The 22,165-nt window shown below is 49.3% G+C and overlaps 1 protein-coding gene across 1 annotated transcript; it reads right to left on the bottom strand.

The window, feature by feature from the left end:
- Window positions 1-6,263: 6,263 nt before the first annotated feature.
- Window positions 6,264-20,807, bottom strand: Sec61a1 (SEC61 translocon subunit alpha 1). Its single transcript, XM_032906133.1, has 12 exons — window positions 20,596-20,807; window positions 20,290-20,357; window positions 17,649-17,714; window positions 17,495-17,573; window positions 16,457-16,588; window positions 14,732-14,841; window positions 14,337-14,490; window positions 11,138-11,298; window positions 9,781-9,978; window positions 9,348-9,539; window positions 8,786-8,862; window positions 6,264-7,940 (listed from the first exon to the last, which is right to left on the bottom strand). The coding sequence occupies exons 1-12, from the start codon at window positions 20,600-20,602 to the stop codon at window positions 7,754-7,756; spliced, it is 1,431 nt and encodes a 476-aa protein (XP_032762024.1). The 5' UTR covers window positions 20,603-20,807; the 3' UTR covers window positions 6,264-7,753.
- Window positions 20,808-22,165: the final 1,358 nt, after the last annotated feature.

Raw genomic sequence — 22,165 nt, 5'->3', positions numbered from 1 at the left:
CTTCTCTTTAGGTTTTTATTTTTTATATTTTTACTTGTGTGTGTGTGTGTGTGTGTGTGTGTGTGTGTGTGTGTGTGTGTGTGTGTGTGTGTGTGAGTGTGCGCATGCACCTTTATGAGGTGCCTGTGGAGGCCAGAAGACAGCATCAGAGCCCCTGGAGCTGGCGTTGCTCTGTAAGATCCTTGGTTCTATCCCCAGCACAAAGCAAGGTGATTTATGCATAACACACACGGGTTGCAGAACCAGTTTGGGTTTATAATTACTGCGCACTCAGTGCAGGGAGTTGCGGTGGCACAGCGTCCTGCAGTAGGCAGCCATTCATCAGTGAGTGTCAACAGAATCAGGGTGTTACAGCTCATCTTCCTCTCAGGCTCTTGGCTGTGAGATACCCGACATCCTGAGTTCTGATGACCCGAACAGTTAGACTGTTGAGTATTCTGACCCATGTCCTTGCTGGGTTTTGCTCAGTATTTTTCTTGTGATTAGCCTGGGGTGTAGGTCTCAGGGCCACACATGTCTACAGCCAATTTTGACGGGCTCCTTGAGTAGGACACCTCTACTGTGACCCTCGGCACCTGGCCGAGGCTGCCGTGTCTGAGACTTTGTTCACACTCCATGTTCTGTGCTGGGCTCTGTCCAGTGAAGTCGCTCTGTACTAAACCACACTTAAGGTTTAAAAGCTTCCAGGACTGCCGGTTTACCTGTGCTGGGAAGTCCACATGAGGCACTGTCTCACTGCTGACCTGTTTAGGAAGCCATCAGTGTGCATTGATGGGTGGTCAGTGTGTACACTGGGTACCATGTCTTGAGACAGTCTTAATAATGTAAACCAGGCTGGCCGGCTTAGAGTTTTGGCAATCCTGCCTCCACCTTCTGAGTCGCTGGGATTATAAGCACCGCCATTCTCAGCGTCACCATTTTGTCCTCATAGCAAAGATTTTGGTATTTAATTAAGCCTACTAGACCAATGAGGACATGGCATGTAAGCCAAACGCACCTGCCCAGCTAGGTGGAGACAGAAGCCAGATTTGAGGTCAGAGTAGCTAGTGCCAGAGTGGACACGGAAAGGCTGTGCGGTAAACTGAGGAGAGCTGACTGTCCAAGTCTAATCCTCACAGCACATGATCAGGACAGAAGCGGTGGAGGGGTTGAGCATAGTTCCTGCGGTCCCTGGCACCTGCTCTACAGAGCTTTTAGTGAGGACTAGGAATGTGGCCTGTGCTTCCTAAACCACAGCCCCCTCCTTCCTGTCGCTCCTCCCTCTTCTGAGGTGTGACAGTGTCTGGGGAGGGGGCGACAGTGCTCTGATGGGAGGGAGATGGTCTGGCTAGGTAGCAAGGTTTGGTTATTTTAATTTTCCTCCCTTTCCCCAGCAAGGCCTGTGATTATTACATTAATCTTTCAGGTGAAGTTTTTATGGCCCATCCCTTGTAGACTATGAGAAGTTTCTCCATCCATTCCCAGGCGGGTAGCAGACCCTGGTGGGGAGGAAGTATTTGTTACATCTTATCAGGCTGACACACAATCTAACAACAATTACAGCAGCCCCATTTTTCCCACTAGTACAGCTCCAGCTTGAAAAATTGTTGTAATATTAAAGTCAGGCAGGATGGGGGCTGGTCACGGGAGATGGCCACTATCCCAGCTCTAGTCCAGGTTCCTGTGAGCCTCCCCATGAGCTACTTGGTGACTGAGTAGCTGCTGCTCATTCCAGGTGCAGCGCAGTCTCCCAAAGCCAAGGCAAATGCTTGCCTCGGCTTTGCAAATGCTTGCCTTATCTTTTCGAGTTTGCCCAATCCTAGATTGATTCAGAGACTATTCGGGGTTTAAGAAGGAATAGCTTGCTTTCTCACACCAAAATGTGGTGGCTGCAGCAAAGAAATGGAATTGTAGGCAGAGGGCGGGACTTACACCCTGTAGACCTTTCGCTCCCTGACCCCTGGGCTAACCCTGATTGGGTATCTGGCCAAGTCTGAAAAGGCCCTGCCTTTGAGTGAGTCGTGGCAGCCAAGCTGGGACGTGAGCCACAGGCACTATGTGACTAGGGTTCAGATCAGAATGACCAGTTTCTGGCTCTTGTTGCTAGAGGAGGTCTGGATTTGTGAAACAGGCGAAAGCTGAGGTCCAGCCCTCTGCGCTTGGATGTAGTTCTGTTTGTGCTCCAGCTTCCAGAACGGGTCCTGCTATCCCCTAGAAAGGAGTGATGGTATGGTCTAGTATCAGCCAGACAAGCCAGCTTTCCTTTGGGATCCTGAGAGGTACACACCATCCTCCCATCCCAGGATGCAAGTGACCTGGGGATTTGGGTGACCTGTGGCAAAGTCCGGCAATAGAAGGCGCGGGCTGGCAGGGCTGGCAATCGCCCGCTGGCCCTGTCGCCCTCCCCGTCACTCGGCTCTGTGCGGTGATTAATGGCCGGGCCGAGAGCGCGTGCGGCCGTCAGCGCGATGGATGTGGCTGTCAGGCCGAGCGTCCGCGCTGACCCCCGGCCCCGGCCCGCGCGATCAATGGGCGGCGTGCGACGGGCGAAGGCTGGGCTGGCGCGATAAGATGGGCCGATGCACGCCCGCCGATTGCCCGCTCCGTCACCCGCCGTCACCGGCGCCGTCACGCCGCCCGCGCGCGGGTTGGCGCCGTCAGCACGCGTGATTAATGGGGACGCGGGAGGGAGGTGCGGCCCAGACCCTTGCTGCCCGCGGACCCCGAGTGGCGTGGCCCGCAGCGCCCCCGTGTGGCCAGACACGCAGCCTGGGGGTGGAGGATGCCTGTGGGAGAATTAATTGGAGTAAGAGCATGGAGCTTGGCTTTATTGTGTTGTTGAGCTTCGCTTCTTATTTTGTATTTTGCTCTCACTCTGTAGGCTGGGACTCTCCATATAGAACAGGGTGGCCTCGAACACAGATTCCTCTGCCTGCCTTCTCCTCCTTAGTGCTAATTTTGTGTTAATTTCGAACAAGGTATAGAATTTGGACTGAATCAAAGGAAAGGGTATGCAATGATGGGGTGTTCCACTTCTGTTCCCTCTGTGCAAGCCACTTTAATACTCGCAGTGTATTTCCTAGTGAGCTAGAGATGGCAGAAACTTGGGAAGGAAGGTGCTATCAGTCTCAGGTCCAGCCTCTGCATTTCACAGTGGCTGACCCAGTTCCCTCATCCTGAGTGATGTAGGAATGGCTGCATATCCTTGCCTAGAGTTTCAGATCTGCTTGTATTCTCCTTTAAAGCTTATAGTTACAGAGTAAAGTCCCTAAGCCATAAGTGGGCCACTGTGAGTTTTCAAGAAGAATCTTCCTAACCCTTTGAGAAGAAATAACGTCTACTCACTTCTTCCTTGGGTCCTAGCAACAAACTAAAGTCCATTAAAGACCAATTAATTTCTTGGTCTTACAGAGCAAAGGGTAGGGGATTACAGGCAGGAGTATGGCTGACCTTAATGCAGCCACAGTGGAAATGTGCACCCAGCAGTGATGGTGACTCCCCCATGGCTATATAGAGCTTCTTCCCTAATACCTTCTCACCTATGTCCTCTAGCCCCTCTTGGAGCCCCCGAGGCCAAGCTGGTAGAATTAGGGCAAGATTACATACAATTTGTTGGGACAGGCAGCTGAGTACTCAGGGGAGGGTCCTGTGAACTTCCCTGGCCTCCCCTTGAAAGGAAGGTCAACAGTCAACAATCCCACCTGTGACGATTGTGGGCAAGCAGGTACAGCCAAACTGAAGATGGAGGCAGTTCGCCTTGGAGAGCCTTGTACAACAGCTGCTTCTGGCCCACGAGTGCTGTGGTTGGAAGAGTTCCTATCCTTATTGAGTTGGCTCCTTTCATTCAGAATAGTGTAAGGCTATCCCATCATCTACTTATGACTGCTCATGGCCGATTGGGCTCCCCATTTCTCATACATGTAAGCATTGGGAGAGGACATGGACACTTAGTTCTAAAGGGATTTTCTAGAGCTTTCCAGATGCACTGTCATGTCCTTCTTACTCACTGCCCCCATCAGGTGTGTCATGCTCACTCTTCCTCACACACATGGGCACACACACGCGCATTACTGTGTACACACACACACACACACACACACACACACACACATGTAAGGGGTGGAGGATACAGGGTCTCACTGTGTAGTGTAGCCTGGGCTGACCTGGAACTAAGACCAGCCTGCCTCTCCTCTGTCAGAAGCAATGGGATTAACGGTATACATCGCCACGCCAGGCTCCTCCTTGCTTACTCTAAACACAAATAGTAATGGATATGATCACTTTTGGTATTTCCCTCCAGTGTATCTTAGGGATTTTTCTGATCTAGTCTATACCCACACTTCCCACTATGGACACAGTAGCCCAGGCTGGCCTTAAACTCAGGATCCTCCTCTCAGCCTTGTGAACACTGGGATTACTGTCACCCCTCTGATGGGTTGTGGGTCTTCTTGGGGTGGGCTTTGAAGGATGAACAGGAGACTGTCAGGCAGGAGGGGAATACAGGTGATGGGCTTGGTAGACACTGTGGAAACGCTCTTGTTTGGGGTGTAAGCTCCCATGGTGTATTCTGTTTCCATTCCCACAAAAGCTATTTGCTGATACAACGCAATACCAGATGAACTGATCACAGGTTTCAGCCAGAAGGGTGCGGGCAACGGCAGCAGTGGCACTCCTGTAGCAGTCCAGACCAGGGCCTGGCACGTCTAATCCAGGCTGGGTTTCTGCCATCACTGGGAAGCATGTTCTTCCCCAGGGCCTGAGCCACCATGGGAGAGATTAAGCTTCTTGGTCTTCCCTAGACTCTCCTGAGGCTGTCAGCCAATGCAGCAGAGCAGGCTGGAAGCAGGGAGGTAGTGGGAAGGAAAGCACCATACAGGACTAGGGTTTCAGGGAGCGTGGCAACCTGGCTTACTAGCATTTGTCTCATTGCAGCTTAAGAGTTTACTCTAGCTCAGTCCATGGTGGCAGGACAGACGTCCAGACAGCAGGAGCTTGCAGCATCACTCACACTGCATCCAGTCAGATGGCTGCCCCTGCTCTGCTTTCCCCTTTATCAGTCTAGGACCCAGCCAGTGAGATAACAAAGCTCACATTTAGGGTGGGTTTTTCTCTCAACCTAATGAAAACCCCTAAAACTCCTCACAGGTATGAAGAGTTGAATCTCATGTAATTCTTCACAGCCATTCCCACCTGTCAAGTTCCCAGACCCAGATCCTCTCCATCTACTTATATCATTCCAACTAGGTCCCAGCAAAGGTGCCAGGAGGACTCCAGTAACCAAGCAGTAGAAAGGGAGCCTTGGACCAAACTGCTGCTTCTGTTGACTCCCTTTGACTGGCTGGCTCTGGCATAGTTTCAAGTAACCAGGCAGCAAGAGGCTCAGTCCTTCAGTCCCTCCCTCCCTCCCTCAAATGGTAGGTGGTGGTGGTGGTTCTTCTTCTCCTTCTTCTTCTTCTCCTTCTTCTCCTCCTCCTCCTCCTCCTCCTCCTCCTCCTCCTCCTCCTTCTTTTTTTCAGAGCTGGGGACCACTGAGCTAAATCCCCAACCCCAAATGGTAGGTTTTCTACAGACCAACAGAGTATCCTGTTACCTGGGCCCCACCACCTTCAGCTAGGCTCCTACAACCCCATGGCTAGCTGGCAGCAGAGTGCAAGGTGTGGCTGCCCACCTGTGTTTGAGCAGCTTTAAGCAGTGCTGCTGCTGAGGCCAGGCGTCATCTACAGTCAGGCTCGCACAGCAGAGAAATGTTCCAAAGCTGTACAGAGCAGCACGTGCAGGGGCCTGCTGTGTACATTTTCCTAGTCTTGCCCAAGAACTGCCCTATCGCCTGTCCCTTGCTGAGGTGTGCCAACAAGAAGCTGCAGGCAGGCTAGTCCCAGGTGGACCACCTAGGTCACCTGCCCCCATCAGGCTCTGGCCAGCACCAAGGACACATCTGCTGTGGCTGCAGGTCTGGTCCCAGAGCAGCCACTGACAGACTGAACCTCCCTGGTGAACAGCCGTGCTCTCAGCCTGAACAATTATCTATAGGCTCCTGCCAACTGTACCACCTACCTGGCGTGGGCAGCACTTCAGCGCCCTTCAGGACCCAGGCGTACACTGGAAGCCAGAGCCTCACCCCTGCTGGTACACAGGGATTCCACTGCCCTAGTCCCGTGCCTCCTTTTCCCAGGAGGTAGCAGGTAGGCCCTGGAGAGGAGATGCCACAGGTGTGCTGACAGCCCTGGGTGACCGCCAACACTCTGAACAAGCTCTCTGCTTGACTACAAAGATGACGAGGCAGATTGTAAAAAGTTGGTTTATTTGTCATGTTTTCACTGTATCTCAGTTAAGCCATTTTGGTGTCCACAGTGACAGTCCTCTTGGAAGCCAGGTCATCCCCACTCACCCACTAACAGTCACCATCAACCACAAGCCACCAGGCCCGGCTGATAGCTACAGCAGCAGGTGAGACTGTGGACTCCTCTAGGCCTGACGCTCCCAGCACAGCCCAGAGCTGGGGACTCTGCACCCGCTTGCCAGAAGCTGTGGAGTCCCTACAATAGGTGGGAAGCCCTGCTGCTCTGTGGCAGTGGCAGAGGAGGGGCAGTGGGAAGACCCTGTGGACTGGGAGGGCACCAGGCTCCTCTGCTCAGGACTGGGTCTAGACAAGGCCACGTGTGATATGGTGTGAGTCCTGGGCTATGTGCAAGGGCCCTGATGCTGACCTGTGTCGGGGCAAGTGGCTAATTGTCCCTTGATTGCCATTTGCTGTCAAGCATAGCAGCAAGAGTCCCTAGAAGCCCTGGGTCAGGGAGGCATTTGCTACTTCCACTGAGGTGTGGTGGACCCAGATGTCTTGCTGCTGGCAGGCTGTGACCACATGGCTGCACACCCACCAGAGCTCCTGCCCCCCTTGTGTGAACAGCTGGACCCTCCTGTGTCTTAAGGTAAGCTGACAAGCTCTGATTGCTCTGACCTCAAACTGTAGCCTTTGTACCCTTGCTGTTAGACAGTTTCTATCTTAAGAAGGGGCCTTTCCTATAGACCTAAGGCTTCTAACCCTCAGACCCATGTTATCTGCTACCCCAGACACCTTAACTATAAACAGGATTTTGAGCAACTTCCTTAAGAGATCTCTGAACCCCAGTTTGATTTTCCTAGAGGTCCTCAGCCAGTCTACATTTGGTCCTAACAACAAGAAAACTCTAAAACCTGGAACAGGAAGTTCTCGGTAGGAAGACAGAGGTGGCCACCACAGGACCTCCCTTTCTAGTGGGACCTGGAAAAGAGCACGAGGACCCTTTACATGTGCCTAGCTACCTAGCGAGGCCAGGCTCCAGGTAAAGCCCTCCCTGCTGGCAACAGCAGACACTCGGATGCCGATCCTCACCCGTCTGCATGCCCAGAGGGGATGCAGACATCTTGTGGTTTGTGCTTCCTTCAACCAGGGCCACAGACTGCCTCGGGGCAGTTGGGACCCTTGCAGCTGCCAGGCACTGAGAAGTGCAAGGGTTTAAATAAAAGTTACATTGGATACTTGGGGACAATTTGTTATCACACCCCAGACATCAGCTAACAATTCACTTCTATCAGTCTCTTGCCAATGTCAGAAAAAGCAAAATTTCAAATTGGAAATTTCCTAGCACTTTACACAGTGGAATGAAAAGATATGAAATTAAAAAAAAAAAAATTAAAGTCCCTATGCCACAGTAGCATGCTCCAGCAGTAAGAGCACCCTTCCGGGGCAGTTCTGGAGCCTGTGCCCTCACCCTGGTCCACGGGCACACGAGGCTCAGAAGAGAAGGGCTCCCATGCTGCCCACCTCGCTCTGCTCCTTGACGAAGATCTCGAAGTACTGGTAGATGATGGTGACCGCCAACAGGATCCCGGTGCCAGACCCGATAGCACCCAGGAAATCAGCCAGGACGGAGAGGGCCCCAATGCACAGCCCACCGAAGGCTGCAGCTGTGGGGATGTACCTGCAGACAGACAGACAGACAGAAAGCTGCGTTGCTTGAGGAGCCAGCAAGCCTAACAGGCCCATCGAGCCAGCCACCCAGGACTGGGGATGTGACTAGCACAAGCCCCAACATGGATGATGCCACTCTAGAGCTTAGCCTGGAAACGGGAATGTTAGGACGCTGTCCGCAGACTGCCCAGACGGTGCACTGTGAATGTCAAGCCTGAGACTGCTGTGTATGTCTCCTGGGCAGCACGAGTCAGGGGCTGTAAGAGTTATGGACTGAAGTGAAAGCCTGCTGCTCCCGGCTCAGAAACTGACATTTCTGGTGTTCCTTGTAGGAACACCAGACTTCAGTGAGGTCAGCAACTTCAAATCACCACTTGCTCATTCTACACAGCATCTGGTTGTTCTGAGTGACGGCAGAGAACCAACCATGATCACAGACTGGGCAGAAAGCTCAGGCACTTTCCATCTACCAAGAGGCAGCTTCAGGAGCCTATGTAGGGTTGCCTGCTGTTCCTGGAGCCCTAGCCTTTCATCTCCTTCCTTGCTCTGCACGGTGACTGCTACATTCCTCTATCAGCCTTGGCTGAGCCTGGCAGTCTCTGGCCTCTCGTTTGCTCTTTCTTATTTCTGAACTAAGCACCTGTTCCAGGCCAGCTGCTCTTGACAGTACCTTGGCTTCACCTGTGCTAGGACCCACCCAGCCTAAACCAGGACTGCTCAGTCACCGCCATCCTGTACCATTTCAACACCCTGGCTGTGTGCTTCCTTCTCCTCTCCTGTGCTGTCTTCTTTGGTCAGGGGTTATACCGGGCTGTACTGGTATTTCTAGTATTTGGATGTAATGAACACACTTACCGGTTGAGCTCATGCACCATGGAGGTCTCCCTGTGGCCTCTCATCACCATCTGCTGCTCCTTCAGCTGCTTGGCAACCTACACAACCAAGTACAGCACATGAGCCAGAGGCTGAGGGGAAGGGGGTTGCTTCACAGCGGGACTAAACAATTTCAGATTTTTGATTTGCATTATCTCATTTTTTGGAGGTTCTCTATGTAACCTTGTCTCGTGAGATCTGCCTGACTCTGCCTCCCAAGTGCTAGGATTAAAGGTATATGCTATCACCTCCCGGTCAGATATTTCCCCCACAGCTCAGACAGTCTCCATGGAGGAACTTTAACTTGCAGCTATACACTCACTCACACAATAGTCTCTCTCTCTAGTATGGCCTCAGGCTGTCAAAGCCAATTCTGTTAATCTCCACTGGTTGCCCTTGGGGCTTCCACACTGCCCCAGAGGGATGATTCAACTGTAGAATGGACGGCTTATATCATATACTACATGCACAGTGGTAACAAGTGGAGCTCCCTGGATGCTAGCAGCTGCCCTTATCTCTAGCAGGAATGTGGGCTTAGACTTACATCTTTGGCAGAAGAACCTGAAACTTCGATCCATGTTTTGGAAAAGAATGCACAGGAGCCCAGCATGAATACAATGTACACGACCGCATGGACAGGGTCCTCCAGCACTGAGCCGAATGATTCCGGAGGAGACAGGTAGTAACACAGGCCACCAACTGGGTAAGCACGGGCTGGGCCCCCAGATGACGTATCCTAGGAGTAAGATATACAAGTCCTCCGGATGCTGCTTCGACAGCCACAGCAGAGCCAAAGCTCCCAGCAGATGCTTTGTGGTGTCATAAGCTCACCCACAGCAATCTCACCGAACTGTTTTTAAGAGGAAGCTCAGAAAGACCTTTAAGTGAAATATTTGGTCCTAGGTTAAGACACCCTATCACAAGCCACAGCTACTACATCAGTGCAAACAATCCTCCCTGGGTACAGTGACACTCACCGACCAGGTGCCCAGCAGGCTAACCAGCAGGTTGCCACTGAAACGTGCTGACAGCATCTGGGAGATGACATACAGGTTGGACACCAGAGCAGACTGCAAGATGATGGGAATGTTGGAGGTGTAGAAGAGCTTGATGGGGTAGGTGTTGTACTGGCCTCGGTAACGCGCCGACTTGATTGGAAGGTCCACTCGGAAGCCCTACAATGTAAACACAACATGATTTTTCACTGTCCTATTCTGCCTACTGTCCCGTGTGGTCAGGACAGTCGGGTTGGCCATAGGAGAGGTGATGCTGGGTGTCAGTTCTACCACTGGACTTGCAGCAGTGATGGTGTCTGAGGGCACATACCCCTTCCTTTCCTATACAGAAAGGCCTGCATGGGCACCTCCAGACCATACTGGTGGATCCCAGGCAGTGATCATCCATGTGATCATTAACAAAACCCTAAGCTGCCCAGCAACACCACCCACCCCGCCGAAACCCTGGACACCAGAGTCGCTTCCTTCTTTCCTGTTATAAACCCAGTGCCCAGGACACTAGGACAAGACAGAAGACTCTACCTTCTTACTGATTCAACCAGCCATTGTCTTGCTCCGAAAAACTGAGCTGTTTTTTAAGTAAGTAAGTTTGAGTTTATCCCTTTTTCAAAACTTTATTTAAGAGTGTGTGTGTGTGTGTGTGTGTGTGTGCGTGCATACACACATACACAAGTGCCCATGCACGCACGCACGCCACAGTGTCTAAGTAGGAATCAAAGGACAGCATACAGAAAGAAGTTAGTTCTCTCCATGTGGGTCCTGGGAACTGAACTTATCACTAGGCTTGGCAACAATCACCCATACACACTGAGCTCTCTCACCAGCATTGTTTGTTTTAAAACAGAATCTCACTACATACATCATGCTGAACTTATATAGGTGGTCTTATGTCCCACCTACCTAAATGAGCCACCACACCTGGATAACTGCTGTAATTTCTTTCAGTCAATATTAAAATACTGCAAAGCATGCTGGGCACGGTGGCATAAACCTTTAATCTCAACACCTGAAAGGCGGAGGAAGTTAAATCTATATGAGTTTAGGATAGCCTGGTCTACATACTGAGCTTCAGGCCAGCCCAGGCTAGACAGACCCTGTCTCAAACTAACCTTAACCAACCAACCAACCCGCCCACCCTCCCACTTTCAAATACAAAACTCCTGGTAAATATGAGGGTCTGTGCAATTAGACAGCTAGCAGTTCAGGTGTCCTACTGAGAAACAAGAGAGACCAATAGTCCTACACCTGAGAACTGTGAGGCAGGACAATGTGGATGCTGAGCTGGACTGCTGTACGAGGCAGCTGCCTTTGGACACACCTGGAAATAGATGACAACAGCAAAGACGAAGATGGTGGCAATCAGGTTCATGAGGTTAGGGAGGTTCTGGCGGTAGAATGCCTCTCGAAGGGCTCGGACCTTGTCTGTGCGGGTGGCCAGCAGGTGGAACAGCGCAATGATGGCGCCTTCAAATTCCATCCCTATGGGCAGAGTAAAACATGTGGTGTGTAGAGGAATTTTAATCTAGCAACATGGCTGTTCCTGCAAGGGACCACATCTACAGATATGATCCAGCCAGAATACAGACACACCCTTAGTTCATACCTTTAATCCTTAACAATGAAGACAAAGTTAGTTTGTGAAGGAAGCAGCCATATTGAAAGTGATGTCTAATTGAGTCAAACACATTAGAGAAAGATCTGACAGAATCAGACGGACATAAGCCCAACTCTCACCAGACAAGGAGAGGAAGAGAGGCTATTTAAGAGCCTCGAGAGAAAAAAGGTGGTAGTGATGGATGGTGGGTGTGTATGGAAGCTTTACTGGGACAGATGCACAGAGACAGGTTACAGAGAGAACAAGCTAGACGCAGGTGAAGACACAATGAGCAAGAGGATTAGAACAGATGGCCAATGTCAGTATGAGGCCAGACAGAGCAATTCAGTCAGAAGCTGAGAAAAGCTGGATAGAGTCAGTCAGCTTGGAAGTTAAGATTGTAGAGGCTACTCGATTCCAGGCCTAGGCCTAGGGAAAGTTAGAACAGAGAAGGAAATGGTGTTCTGGGCTCAGTCCAAGGCTTGGGTATGGCTCTCATCTCATCACTTCATCTGAGGACAACATTAATAGAAGTGGAGGATGAAGAGTGCTTGCTTTGCCCCTCAGCTTCTTAATGACCCAAACTGAGAGGAAAGGTGAAGGAGTTCAGAGAGACAAACATAGCACTGGGTTCTTCTCTTCTGCGATGAGCTGGCTGCTCTCATTTCTTAGGTCACCAGATGTGTGGAAGAACATCTGTGACACAATTTGCTTGAAAAAGGCCAAGTCTTGTTCTGGAACCTGGGCAGTAGGAACATTCATCCTAGTCCCTGAAGAAGGCAGCCTGTCCCCAGTAGGAGAGTGAGGAAAGCTGGAGTTCTCAGCTCCAAACACCAATGCTACAAAAGGAAATGTGGCTGCCATTATGGGTGCATGGCCTGAGATCCTGGTCTCCATCCTTCCACAGGTCTTGCCTACTAGTAGGCCTGGCGAACAGATGAGCTCCTGAAAGCTGAAGAGAGCAGGAAGAGTATCCCAAATACCTGCAGGTAAGGGGAGGTTAGAGCAAGCCCTCCTACCTTTCAGTTGTGGCCTATCTTCTATTTAGGGATAAGGGAGCTGCAGCTAGCCAGGACAAGGCTTGTATCTAACAGGTGTGTCCAGGTAGATGGGGGTTGGGGGGCGGTTGCTCCTGCTTTCTCCCCAGTAGCCTTTCTAAGCTCCCATCACCCTGCTTTTGTCCTGTCCAGCTTCACAGAGACAATCTCAGCTCAGGACACAGAGCTACTGGTTGCTTCCCTCATGCCTTTCAAGACTGCTCAACTGCGATACCTGGATCAACTCTATAACAAATTCCCTGTGACCCTTTCTTCCTTATTGCTGTCACAATGACCCAAGATCCCAGGATGCTGTGTGACAGCAAGGTCTTAGAACCCATAGCAGTGACAACAATGCCAAGATTAGGTCCTGGCTCTTCTAATTTTTACAACTGCTGCCATATCTGTCAATTCTCTAGGAACAAGCCCATCTCTACATACTTAGCACCATCCCAGTGGCACACCCATGCATGCTGTCCATACTTTCCCAGTCCTGGACTTTTGCACTGCCTCAGGAGGCAGCAGTGGTGAGCCAGCCAAGCGTAGTAGTCCTAGCTACAGGTCACCTGTGTCCTCAGTACATTTCTGGTCCTTGAACCTTACTGATGCCATCTTCCCTGGTGTGGTTCATCCCATACCATAGCCAGTGAATCAAAGTGCCCTTTCAGACTACACTTCCATGGAGACACGCCCAGTGACTTCTGTTTCCCACGTTGGCCCCATCTCCTACCTCTTCCCTAACAACCAATCTGTGCTTCACTGCTTGTCTGCTCAAGGCAGCCATGGCACTTCCCCTGCAGAGTGCTCTGCAGTATGAGTGCATCAGTCCTTCCACACTCCATCAGCCCCAGAATGCAACTGTTCTCTGCTGGTTCCTGAGCCGGGATTGAGCACCCCACCCTGCTCCCTTCTTTGCTATCATTTCCAATGCTGGTATCCCTGATCATGTGGTCTTTCTAAACAGTACACTCCAACTCCATTTACCTGTGCCTTTCACTGCCCCAGTCTCTCTCAATGCCACTTATTTCATTAGAGGACAGCTTTTGTTCATTAGATGGCTGTATGTACGGCCTCTGAAGGCAGAAACTGCCCCTGCATCCAATTTTATAAAAGCATGCACAAATATTTTTCATGAGCCACTTCTAAATAAATAACACATTTAGCAACAAAAGTCTCGTTCCCTAGTAAGTCTTATTCTACAGCGTTCGTTGTGTTTACACATTTTGATTAGAAACATTCCCATCCCAGGGCACTCTTAATGGCGATGCCATAATATGCTAATATATGACCTGTACCTACTATAAGCCAGGCATCATGTGGTCGCACGGTATTCTGTGGTGCCAGGTGTCGAGCCTTGCACAAACCTCTACCACTGAGCTACATTCTCAGTTCTCCTGCCTCAGCCTCTGGAGAGCTGGAATTACAGATGTGTGTTATGACCCCTCACTACACGATGACCCAGATCAGTAGTAAAGAAATGTGCTCATACCACCCATGTGAGCCCAAGGGCAAGCATGATCAAATACTTTGGTGTAGTAGTTTCAGTTTTTTTGTTTTGCTTTTTTTGTAAATGATCCAGAGTAAACTGCCAAAATATATAAAGGTAAAGATGCTTACAATCTCAATGTCAACACAGTGGCTCTGACTTGAAGTTCACCCAAGACAGAGGCTAAAACAGAAGGCACTTACTCCTGTAGTGCAGTTCTCAGTGTGCTGAGAACACAGATCCCACTCATCTGGCACACCAACCATGATGAGGCATATGAAAATCTAGGCTGTGTAATGCCGTGAGCATAAGTCCCCCCCATACTTAAAACACAGTGGATGCACAGAAAAACCAGGAGCTTGTGCCTCTGCTAAACTGTGGCATGAGCTGAGGCCCTTACCTCGGCCAGTGTTGACAGTGGTGGGGCTGAATGCCTTCCACACAATGGTCTCACAGATATTGGTCGCAATGAAGAGAGAGATGCCAGAGCCCAAGCCATATCCTTTTTGCAGGAGTTCATCCAAAAGTAGGACAATTAAGCCAGCAACAAAGAGCTGTGGAAAAAAGGAAAAAAAGGAAAGAAACCCAAATAGATCATGTTACTGTTCCCAGGGGATGTGGCTCTCTTCTTCAATAATTGAGTTCTTGAGTATTAAAACAGAGAGCTGAGTGGGCTGCGTCCTCAGCCTTTATCTGGTATTAAGAAGGGCAAACCTACAACCTCCAGCTTCTTAAAGGCACAGCTGAGATTTGGTATTTGGGGGTGGGGGTTGAGGGGCACAGCATAACAGTTACCTGAATGGTGATCAGCAGGCAGATTCCAGCACCCATCTCCGAAGGGTCCCCGTACATGCCCGTCATCACGTACACAATGGACTGACCGATGGTGATGATCATTCCAAACACTAGAAATCAAGAGAACTGTGTTCTCAGAGCAGGACAGGACAAAGCAGGGGAAGTGGCTAATGAACACCTGAATGCCCAACACTGAAAGAAAAAACACAGTGCTGACACTGCCTCAAGGAGCTGGAGGGCTCTCCACAGTCACACGGTCAAAGTGTGAGAGAACACAGGCACCCTCAACAAAAGCCATCTGCTCTCCAGTCTCACCTCTTCCTTAGTGATGAGAAAGAGCTAAAGCATGGCAGATGTGGTCTTAGGAAGAGCACGGAATCTCAAGCAAAATCAGAGACGTAACGCAGTGCTGGCAGCCCTGAAGCCCCAGTACAGAGCAGGTCACTGGGATCCGAAGATCTCTAAGCTGAGCTGTAAGTGGGCTACCTCGAAAGCTCACCACTGTGATCCAAGTCCAGAGTGTAGAAGACTTTGGGATAAAACCAATTCTTTTGGATCTAAGTTTATATTTCAAGTGTCTTGAAAGGGAACCCACAGTGCCACTGGCCTGGCTACTGGTCCCATTTCCCCTGACAGAACTCCTTCTGCAGTGTCTCAGATCTCAGTGTATTTCATTCCTAGACACTTTTGAATTGACACATAGTATTGGTTTTCCAGCATTAGATGGTTCTAAATAAGACTTAAATTTCAGTTTAAATTTTCACGTGTCCCTCTAACACAGTCCCTATTTGAAATTTGGAAAAAAACTGTTCAGGGACTGTCAAGACGTCCATGTTGATAAATACTTGCCATGCAGGCCCGATGACCTGACATTCTCAGATTCCACACAGAGGAGAAAAGAGAGAATGGACTCTATAATATTCTCTGACCTTTCTCTACACAGACCCATGGCACATACATGCATGCAAACACAATCACAAATAAATAAAACCAACCAATGAAACATCAGGGCCAGAACACTTGCTGCCAAGCTAGATAATCTGAGGATAATGGCCAGAACCCCATGACAGAAGGGTAGAATCACACCTACATTGTTCTGACTTACACACATACACTATGGCACATGCGCATGAATTAAACATGTAAAAAATTAAAACAATATTGCTCAGTATTCCAGTTTTGTTCAATCAAATCCAGGGATTTGAGCATGCTACAAATGCGCTTCCACTTCCCAATATTCCTCAATTCTTAAGGCAGAGAAGGTTTGATAACTTTTTCTGAATAACCTATTCCAGTTCAGAGGTAGGGCACTGAGGCTGGTGGCAAGCCACGGTTACCAGTTACACCTATCACTTGCTGTATGGCAAACATCACTACCTCCTTAGATGAAAAACTGCACCTTCAGGACGACCACCTTGCTTTCTTCACTTCACAAGCTGATAAGAAACACAGGACATTCAGGAGTGCCCTCTCTTCCCTTAACCCGAGTCACACATACAGGAGCTCTCTCCAGTGAAGCTCTGATATATGAGTGCCAACTGTGCACAGGACAGGGTGAGCTCCCAGCCCTGTTCCTTCCGTTCCATCCTGCCTCTTCCTAGTGCGGTCATGGAGTGCACGCAGAGGGGCAGCCAAGGAGGTCAGAGCACAAAGCACAGTGCTTTAATCTCAGCTTTATACCAAATTCACATCAGCAACCAAAACATAATGTACAATATTTCTTACACTTTTGGGCTCCATTGAAGAGAGCTCGGTCTTTTGGGGTGTCCCCAACTTCAATTATCTTGGCACCAGCTAAGAGCTGCATGATAAGGCCGGATGTGACAATAGGAGAGATGCCCAGCTCCATCAAGGTACCTTGAGGAAAGAAGGCAAGACACAGCCAAAATGAGCTTGGAAGAACAAACATTGTTAAATATAAAGAACAACACTAGGCTACTAACATACAAGCTCAACAGCATTCAGTTTGCTGGCAGCAATTACCTTATAGAACCACCTCCAAGGACCAACAACTAGAGCACAGCTTAACGCAACCTATTCACCCTGCCAGGCAGCTCTCATTCTGTGCAGGCAGCTACATGTTATTCAGACAGCTGCATTTCAATCCAGCAACAGACTTACTCTAGCTTCATGGAGATAAGAGAGGCTGGTCTCCCCATCAGTTAGTAAGAAAAGATAACACTGAAGGCATTCCCGGAGTCTGGAAAGAGGCCAGCACAACCATATCTGGCTGTGAATAAACTCCCACCTTCCATTATGCTAAATTCAATCACAGTTCTGATTTCCAACTTTATGTGCACTATATTTTTAATTGAATTAATCAAATGCAGAATCAACATACGTATTCAAAATGTTCTCTGTGCCCATAGGTAGGTAAATGGTCTAGGGCTTACAAAAGTCCTTTTTTTGGGGGGAGTGGGGGAAGACAGACACTATAACCTACAGATATGAAAAAGATTTCAGCCGAGTAACAAATTATACCTTCTAAAGAATGTTATCACTTTAGGTATTCCAATTCTCCCATGTTTTAAACAATTTCTACAATGCAGCCTTATCTTGTTATTACAGGCTCTGTACTGCACTCAGACCCACAGGGTGCATTCATCAGCAAATGCTGTATTACTTCCCCACACCAACATCCTCTATTTTCCAAGCCACACGTCTTCACTAACTCTCTGAGCTCTCTATAAAGGCAAACCCTGTGATGAGTACGCCAGGCTCTTCTTCCCCACACCACAGGGAGGGCGGCATAGGCAGTCCTACCTCTGTTAGAGGCCAGAATCACTCGCATCCAGTAGAAGGGGTCAGCTGAGTCCGAAGACATGATGCCAAACAGGGGAATCTAGAAAGAGGCAGAGAGGAGTATCACCCGTGGCTCCAGCCCACTCAGCCCTAACGACGCCCGAGCAGAGCTTACCTGGCAGCATACTAAGAAGATGAAGAGGGTGATGGCCGTCCACAACACTTTCTCCTTAAACTGAATCTGGAAGGGAATGAATGAGAGCACTTTATCACATAGGCAAATAAATGCATATGAATCCAAATAAGATCTCATTCCCCATTTCAGAGGCTGCTCAAAAGCGTACCAAACACAGCCCTAACATTAAGTAGCACGCATCATGTGCTTTCTCTGTCCAAATTGTGATACAAAAACCTGTATTGCAGATTATCTTCATGTGACAATGAGCAAAATGGCCAAGAAAATTTAATCTATCTCAAATCCTACAGCAGAAGTGAATTTGAGTCCAAAGCTATGTTCTTAACCATTCACAGTAACAGCTGAGACTAAAGATGGCTTCTCGTCAGCCCTTCCCAGGTGTTAAGTATAATGTTAACCTCAATTGTCAACCTCATGGGCTTCAGAATCACCATGGAAACAAACATGGAGGAGTTTCTGGACTGAGTTATTAAATGGGAAGACCCAGCTTAAATGTGGGAGGCCCCAATCCATGGGCTAGAATCCAGAACTGAATAAAAAGGAGAAAGTGAGCTGAGCCCAGCACTCAGCTTCCTGCTTCCTGGCCGGGGATGCAGTGTGACCAATGTGCCTAAAGTTCTTGCTGTCAATCATTCCCTGCTGTAATGAACTACACCCGTCAACAGTAAGCCCAAACACAATTCACTCATCCATCCTTTCTTCTATCCTTCCTTCCTTCCATTTCTGTCAGGAAAGCTGTCACGACAATCAGAAAGGTAACAAATCAAGCAAGTTAAACAATCAACACACATCATCTTACTCTCTAGCCTGATTAGAAATCTCTAGGCTCCTCTGTTCAAGAGCTGTCACTAGATAGTGAGAGCTCCTCAGTAGTGCCTGACCCACCACCACACAGGTTTCGACGGGTTTAATAGACAGCTAAAGACCAAGATGTTAACCAAATGCAAAGCCAAAAGGAAAAAGAAACAAGAAAGAAAAGGTTCTAACAAGCACTGGTTCGGCGTGCAGGCTGTCAGGTCAGAATCTAAGTTCTCTGGGTCTAGTCACTCCCGGAAAGACACAGCAACGTACTCCCTGGGTGATGTGAATTCCAAGTTCAGAGAGGCAGCTGGGGGACTCACATTACTCCTCTTTCTCTCACTGCCTTTCCAATCCTATTACACCAAGGACTTAGCACCTAACGACAGGGGAGCAAGACACTTCACAGGAATCAGAGACAAGCTTGTAACAAATATGTACACGTGCTATCATCTATTGTGATGATGGACACCTGACCAGGGCCTCATGCCCGCCACTAGCCAGTTTCCCAGCCCAAGGAACGATACTGTTAGAAAAAAGGAGACACATTTTTCAAGACTATTTTAAACGAGAAAGCCTCCTCTCCTGGTCAATTCAAGAGCAAACATCCAAAGATGTTCTGTCTACGTCCTGAACCTTCTGCCTCTGGAATAGCTGCAAAGTCACCCTCGTTCAGTAGCATGATTTGCCCTCTCCTGCAAGGGTTCCCAAGCCACACTTGAGGGCCCTCTCTCCCTCCCTCTGCCAAGGCCGTTTCTTATCTGCCCACCTCCCTCACCCTAGACTTTACATTCACAACCTGCCATCCAAGTGCACTTATGCCAGTCAGGAAGCCTTCCCACAACCTCAAGGCAACTTCTAGTCCCATTCAAAACTCTCACCAGACGGACCCCCAATCCGGGCCAGTTATACCTTACATATTTCCCATCTCCCTTGTTCTACCAGGCCAAGGTCACAGGACTATGAAGAAAGAATGTAAAGTGTGGGACTTGGGCTTCTTGACCCCTGAGCCAGAACCTTTGCATTGAGGTGGAACAGGTAAAGCTCTGCACAATGTCGTCAAAGGCAGCAAGGGACTTATAAGGCATTTGCACAAAACTATCTTAAGTAAAAAAATTAGGAGTACACACTAAGTATCCATGTAAATGTCAGCTACAAATGCCAGGTTTGACACAAAGTGGATTTATTGTTTTCTGTAACCCACGGGCCTATCTCCCATAAGGAACATTTATTCTTGGGCTGAAGCTGACTGCCATGGAAATTCTGATTAAGATTCGCACGGTGCTACATCTCTCCCCTTCCTTGTTTTAGCGCACCTACTGTCAACAGCAGCAGACTTCACCAGTGCATTTAAACTTGATGCTGGGGCAGCATACATTTAAAAAAAAAAATACAAACACGTTCATATCGATTACACGACTGGTTTTTTTTCTTTGGAAACTAGATACTAAAGTTACTTCCTACAGGAAACAGACACCCCATGATCTGCTCCTGCTGGAGGTGAAGAACGGAGGGTAACTCAATCTGGGATCCTAACTGAGGTTTTATTCAATCACTGCTCAGACCCACTTTTGAACTAGGCAAACCTGAGGCTTTGTTAAACACTATCTACTACTAAACATGCTCCAAGTGAGACACGGTGTCGTGAGAATTCCCACACAACCAGGTCACCTTTCAACGGCTCCCGTGAGTATCCAGCACACACACTACACTCCAGAGGGGCAGTTTCCATTCGGTATACTGAGGCCATTTTTAATTGTACTGTAAACTCCCAGTGCCCAGTTTTGCAAGGCTTCTTTGACCACCATCTGGGGGAACTTACCTTTCTCTCTGGCTTCTGAATTTCCGGCAAGATGACACAGAATGGCTTGATGACTTCCAGAAATTTGACTTTGATGGAAGAAACAGAAAGAGAGTTAGGTACAGAGTAACTTGAGGGCACCTGAGGGAGACCAGCACGATGGGAGCCGGGCGTGGGAGTGCAGGGACCCAGAGGGCTCGGTTTAGGGGCGCGGGGATGAGTTCCCGGGGCAGGCCGCGTTCCGCCAGGATAGGGGAGCACGGCTGGCGCCCAAGCGGAGAAAGAAGACGCATTCTGGCTGCGCCGGGGTGGCCCCAGGAAACTCACTCGCCATGGCGGTGGCTGGTCCGACTACACTCCCTGCCTCGACTGCGCTCCACTTCGAGTGAGGCGACGCTGCTGCTAGGTCTGGAGCGCGCTTCCTCAGCCGAGAGACACGTCAGTGATAGCCCGGCGGCGAGCAGCGCGGCGAGGCGGGGCCGGGGATGGGCCACCGGCCGCTTCCGCTTCCTGCCACGCGCGCCCGCCGCGCCGCCTGCGCCAAGACCACAACTCCCGGCATGCAGCAGGAGCAGAGGGCCTGTCGGGAAGACGACTGTCGGGCCACGCCGGAAGTGGGTTTGAGCAACTGCTCAGACTCGTCCGGAAGTGAGGAACGAGTCAGCCTGTGTCACTTATAAGCACTTCACCGTGGTTATGGCCCTACGAAGCAGACTTTCGGCCGTCCAGGTCGGTGGCCCTAAGTGCCAGTGATAGCATGTCGCGACTCAGTAGGCCTCGGCTGCTGCGAGGCACGCGCGAGAGAACAGCCGTGTGTTGAGTCCTGTCCTGCATTCCCCCTGGCGTGGGTGTTATGGGCTGCCTCTGAGGATACCTAAGCTCTTGCGTTTGAGGACGTTCGGCGGAGGCCGGGTCTGGAGGCTCGGTGTGGGCCTTATCGTAGCGGATTCCAATAAGGCTTTTGGAACCGGAGCGTTAGGAAGAGACGAAGAAATCGAGCCAAGCCTTGCTGCTCCAGATCTTCAGGGAAAGGAATACTGTTGGGTGGAACAAAGGCTGTGTGAAAGGGACTGGGCTAGGTAGGGCAACGTGAAATTTGTTTTTAGAAGAATCTCTGATCTCAATGCTCTGCCATTAGAAATAGACGTCTTGCTGTGCGCCTCGAGTGCTGGGTTTCATGCAGCCAAGTCTTGACTTCAACGGAGACGTTTTTGGTGGCCGCGTCTTTAGAAACACTCTAGACAGCCAGCCCTATGTCATTAATAGGACATTTGGATTTAATTTGGCATTAAATTGCATGTGCTTACACAAATATTGAGGGGTTTAGGGAAAGCATTAACTGAATATTCTTAGCACAGTGCGAGGTTTTTGTTTTTGATTATTTAAAATAGGTCTCTAGGTAGCCCTCGATACCACTATGTAGACTAGGCTGGCTTCAGATTCAGAGATCCTCCTGACTCTGGGACTAGCGGTGCATGCGCCGCACCAGGCCACAATGTGAGGTTTTTGAAACAGATGTGCCGTGTTTTTGCATTTACACATTTTAAAGATTTTATTATTAAATACTTGAAACATGTCTAGAAGAGACATAAAATCTAAATGAAGTTTTGATTAAGGATTTCTTTGAGATTTTTATTGCTTTTGTGCACACGTAAGTAAATGATTACAGGTGCCCTTTGAAGGTAGAAGAGGGAGCCACCTGACAAGGTATTGGAAACTGAACTCAGGTCCTCTGGAAGAACAGCAAGTTCTTAACTGTTGAGTCATCTTTCCATCCCCCTGATAATGGTATTTTAAAATACAATAAACATGAATCTTGTTCATCTTCAGGACAATGAAGAAGTTAAAATAGTAATGGATTCCAGACCTCACAAAATACAATCTGTATTTTACAAAA

This window comes from Rattus rattus, chromosome 6 (genome assembly GCF_011064425.1).
Source record: "Rattus rattus isolate New Zealand chromosome 6, Rrattus_CSIRO_v1, whole genome shotgun sequence".
Classification (NCBI taxonomy): Eukaryota; Metazoa; Chordata; class Mammalia; order Rodentia; family Muridae; genus Rattus; species Rattus rattus.
This window is presented reverse-complemented; position numbering and strand designations above follow the sequence as displayed.

Coding starts and splice junctions, on each gene's coding strand:
- Sec61a1 (XM_032906133.1), bottom strand. Junction 17,715..20,289: donor TTCAGAAGCCAGAGAGAAAG/GTAAGTTCCCCC, acceptor ATTCCCTTCCAG/ATTCAGTTTAAGGAGAAAGT. Junction 8,863..9,347: donor CAGGTTCTTCTGCCAAAGAT/GTAAGTCTAAGC, acceptor TTGGTTGTGTAG/GTTGCCAAGCAGCTGAAGGA.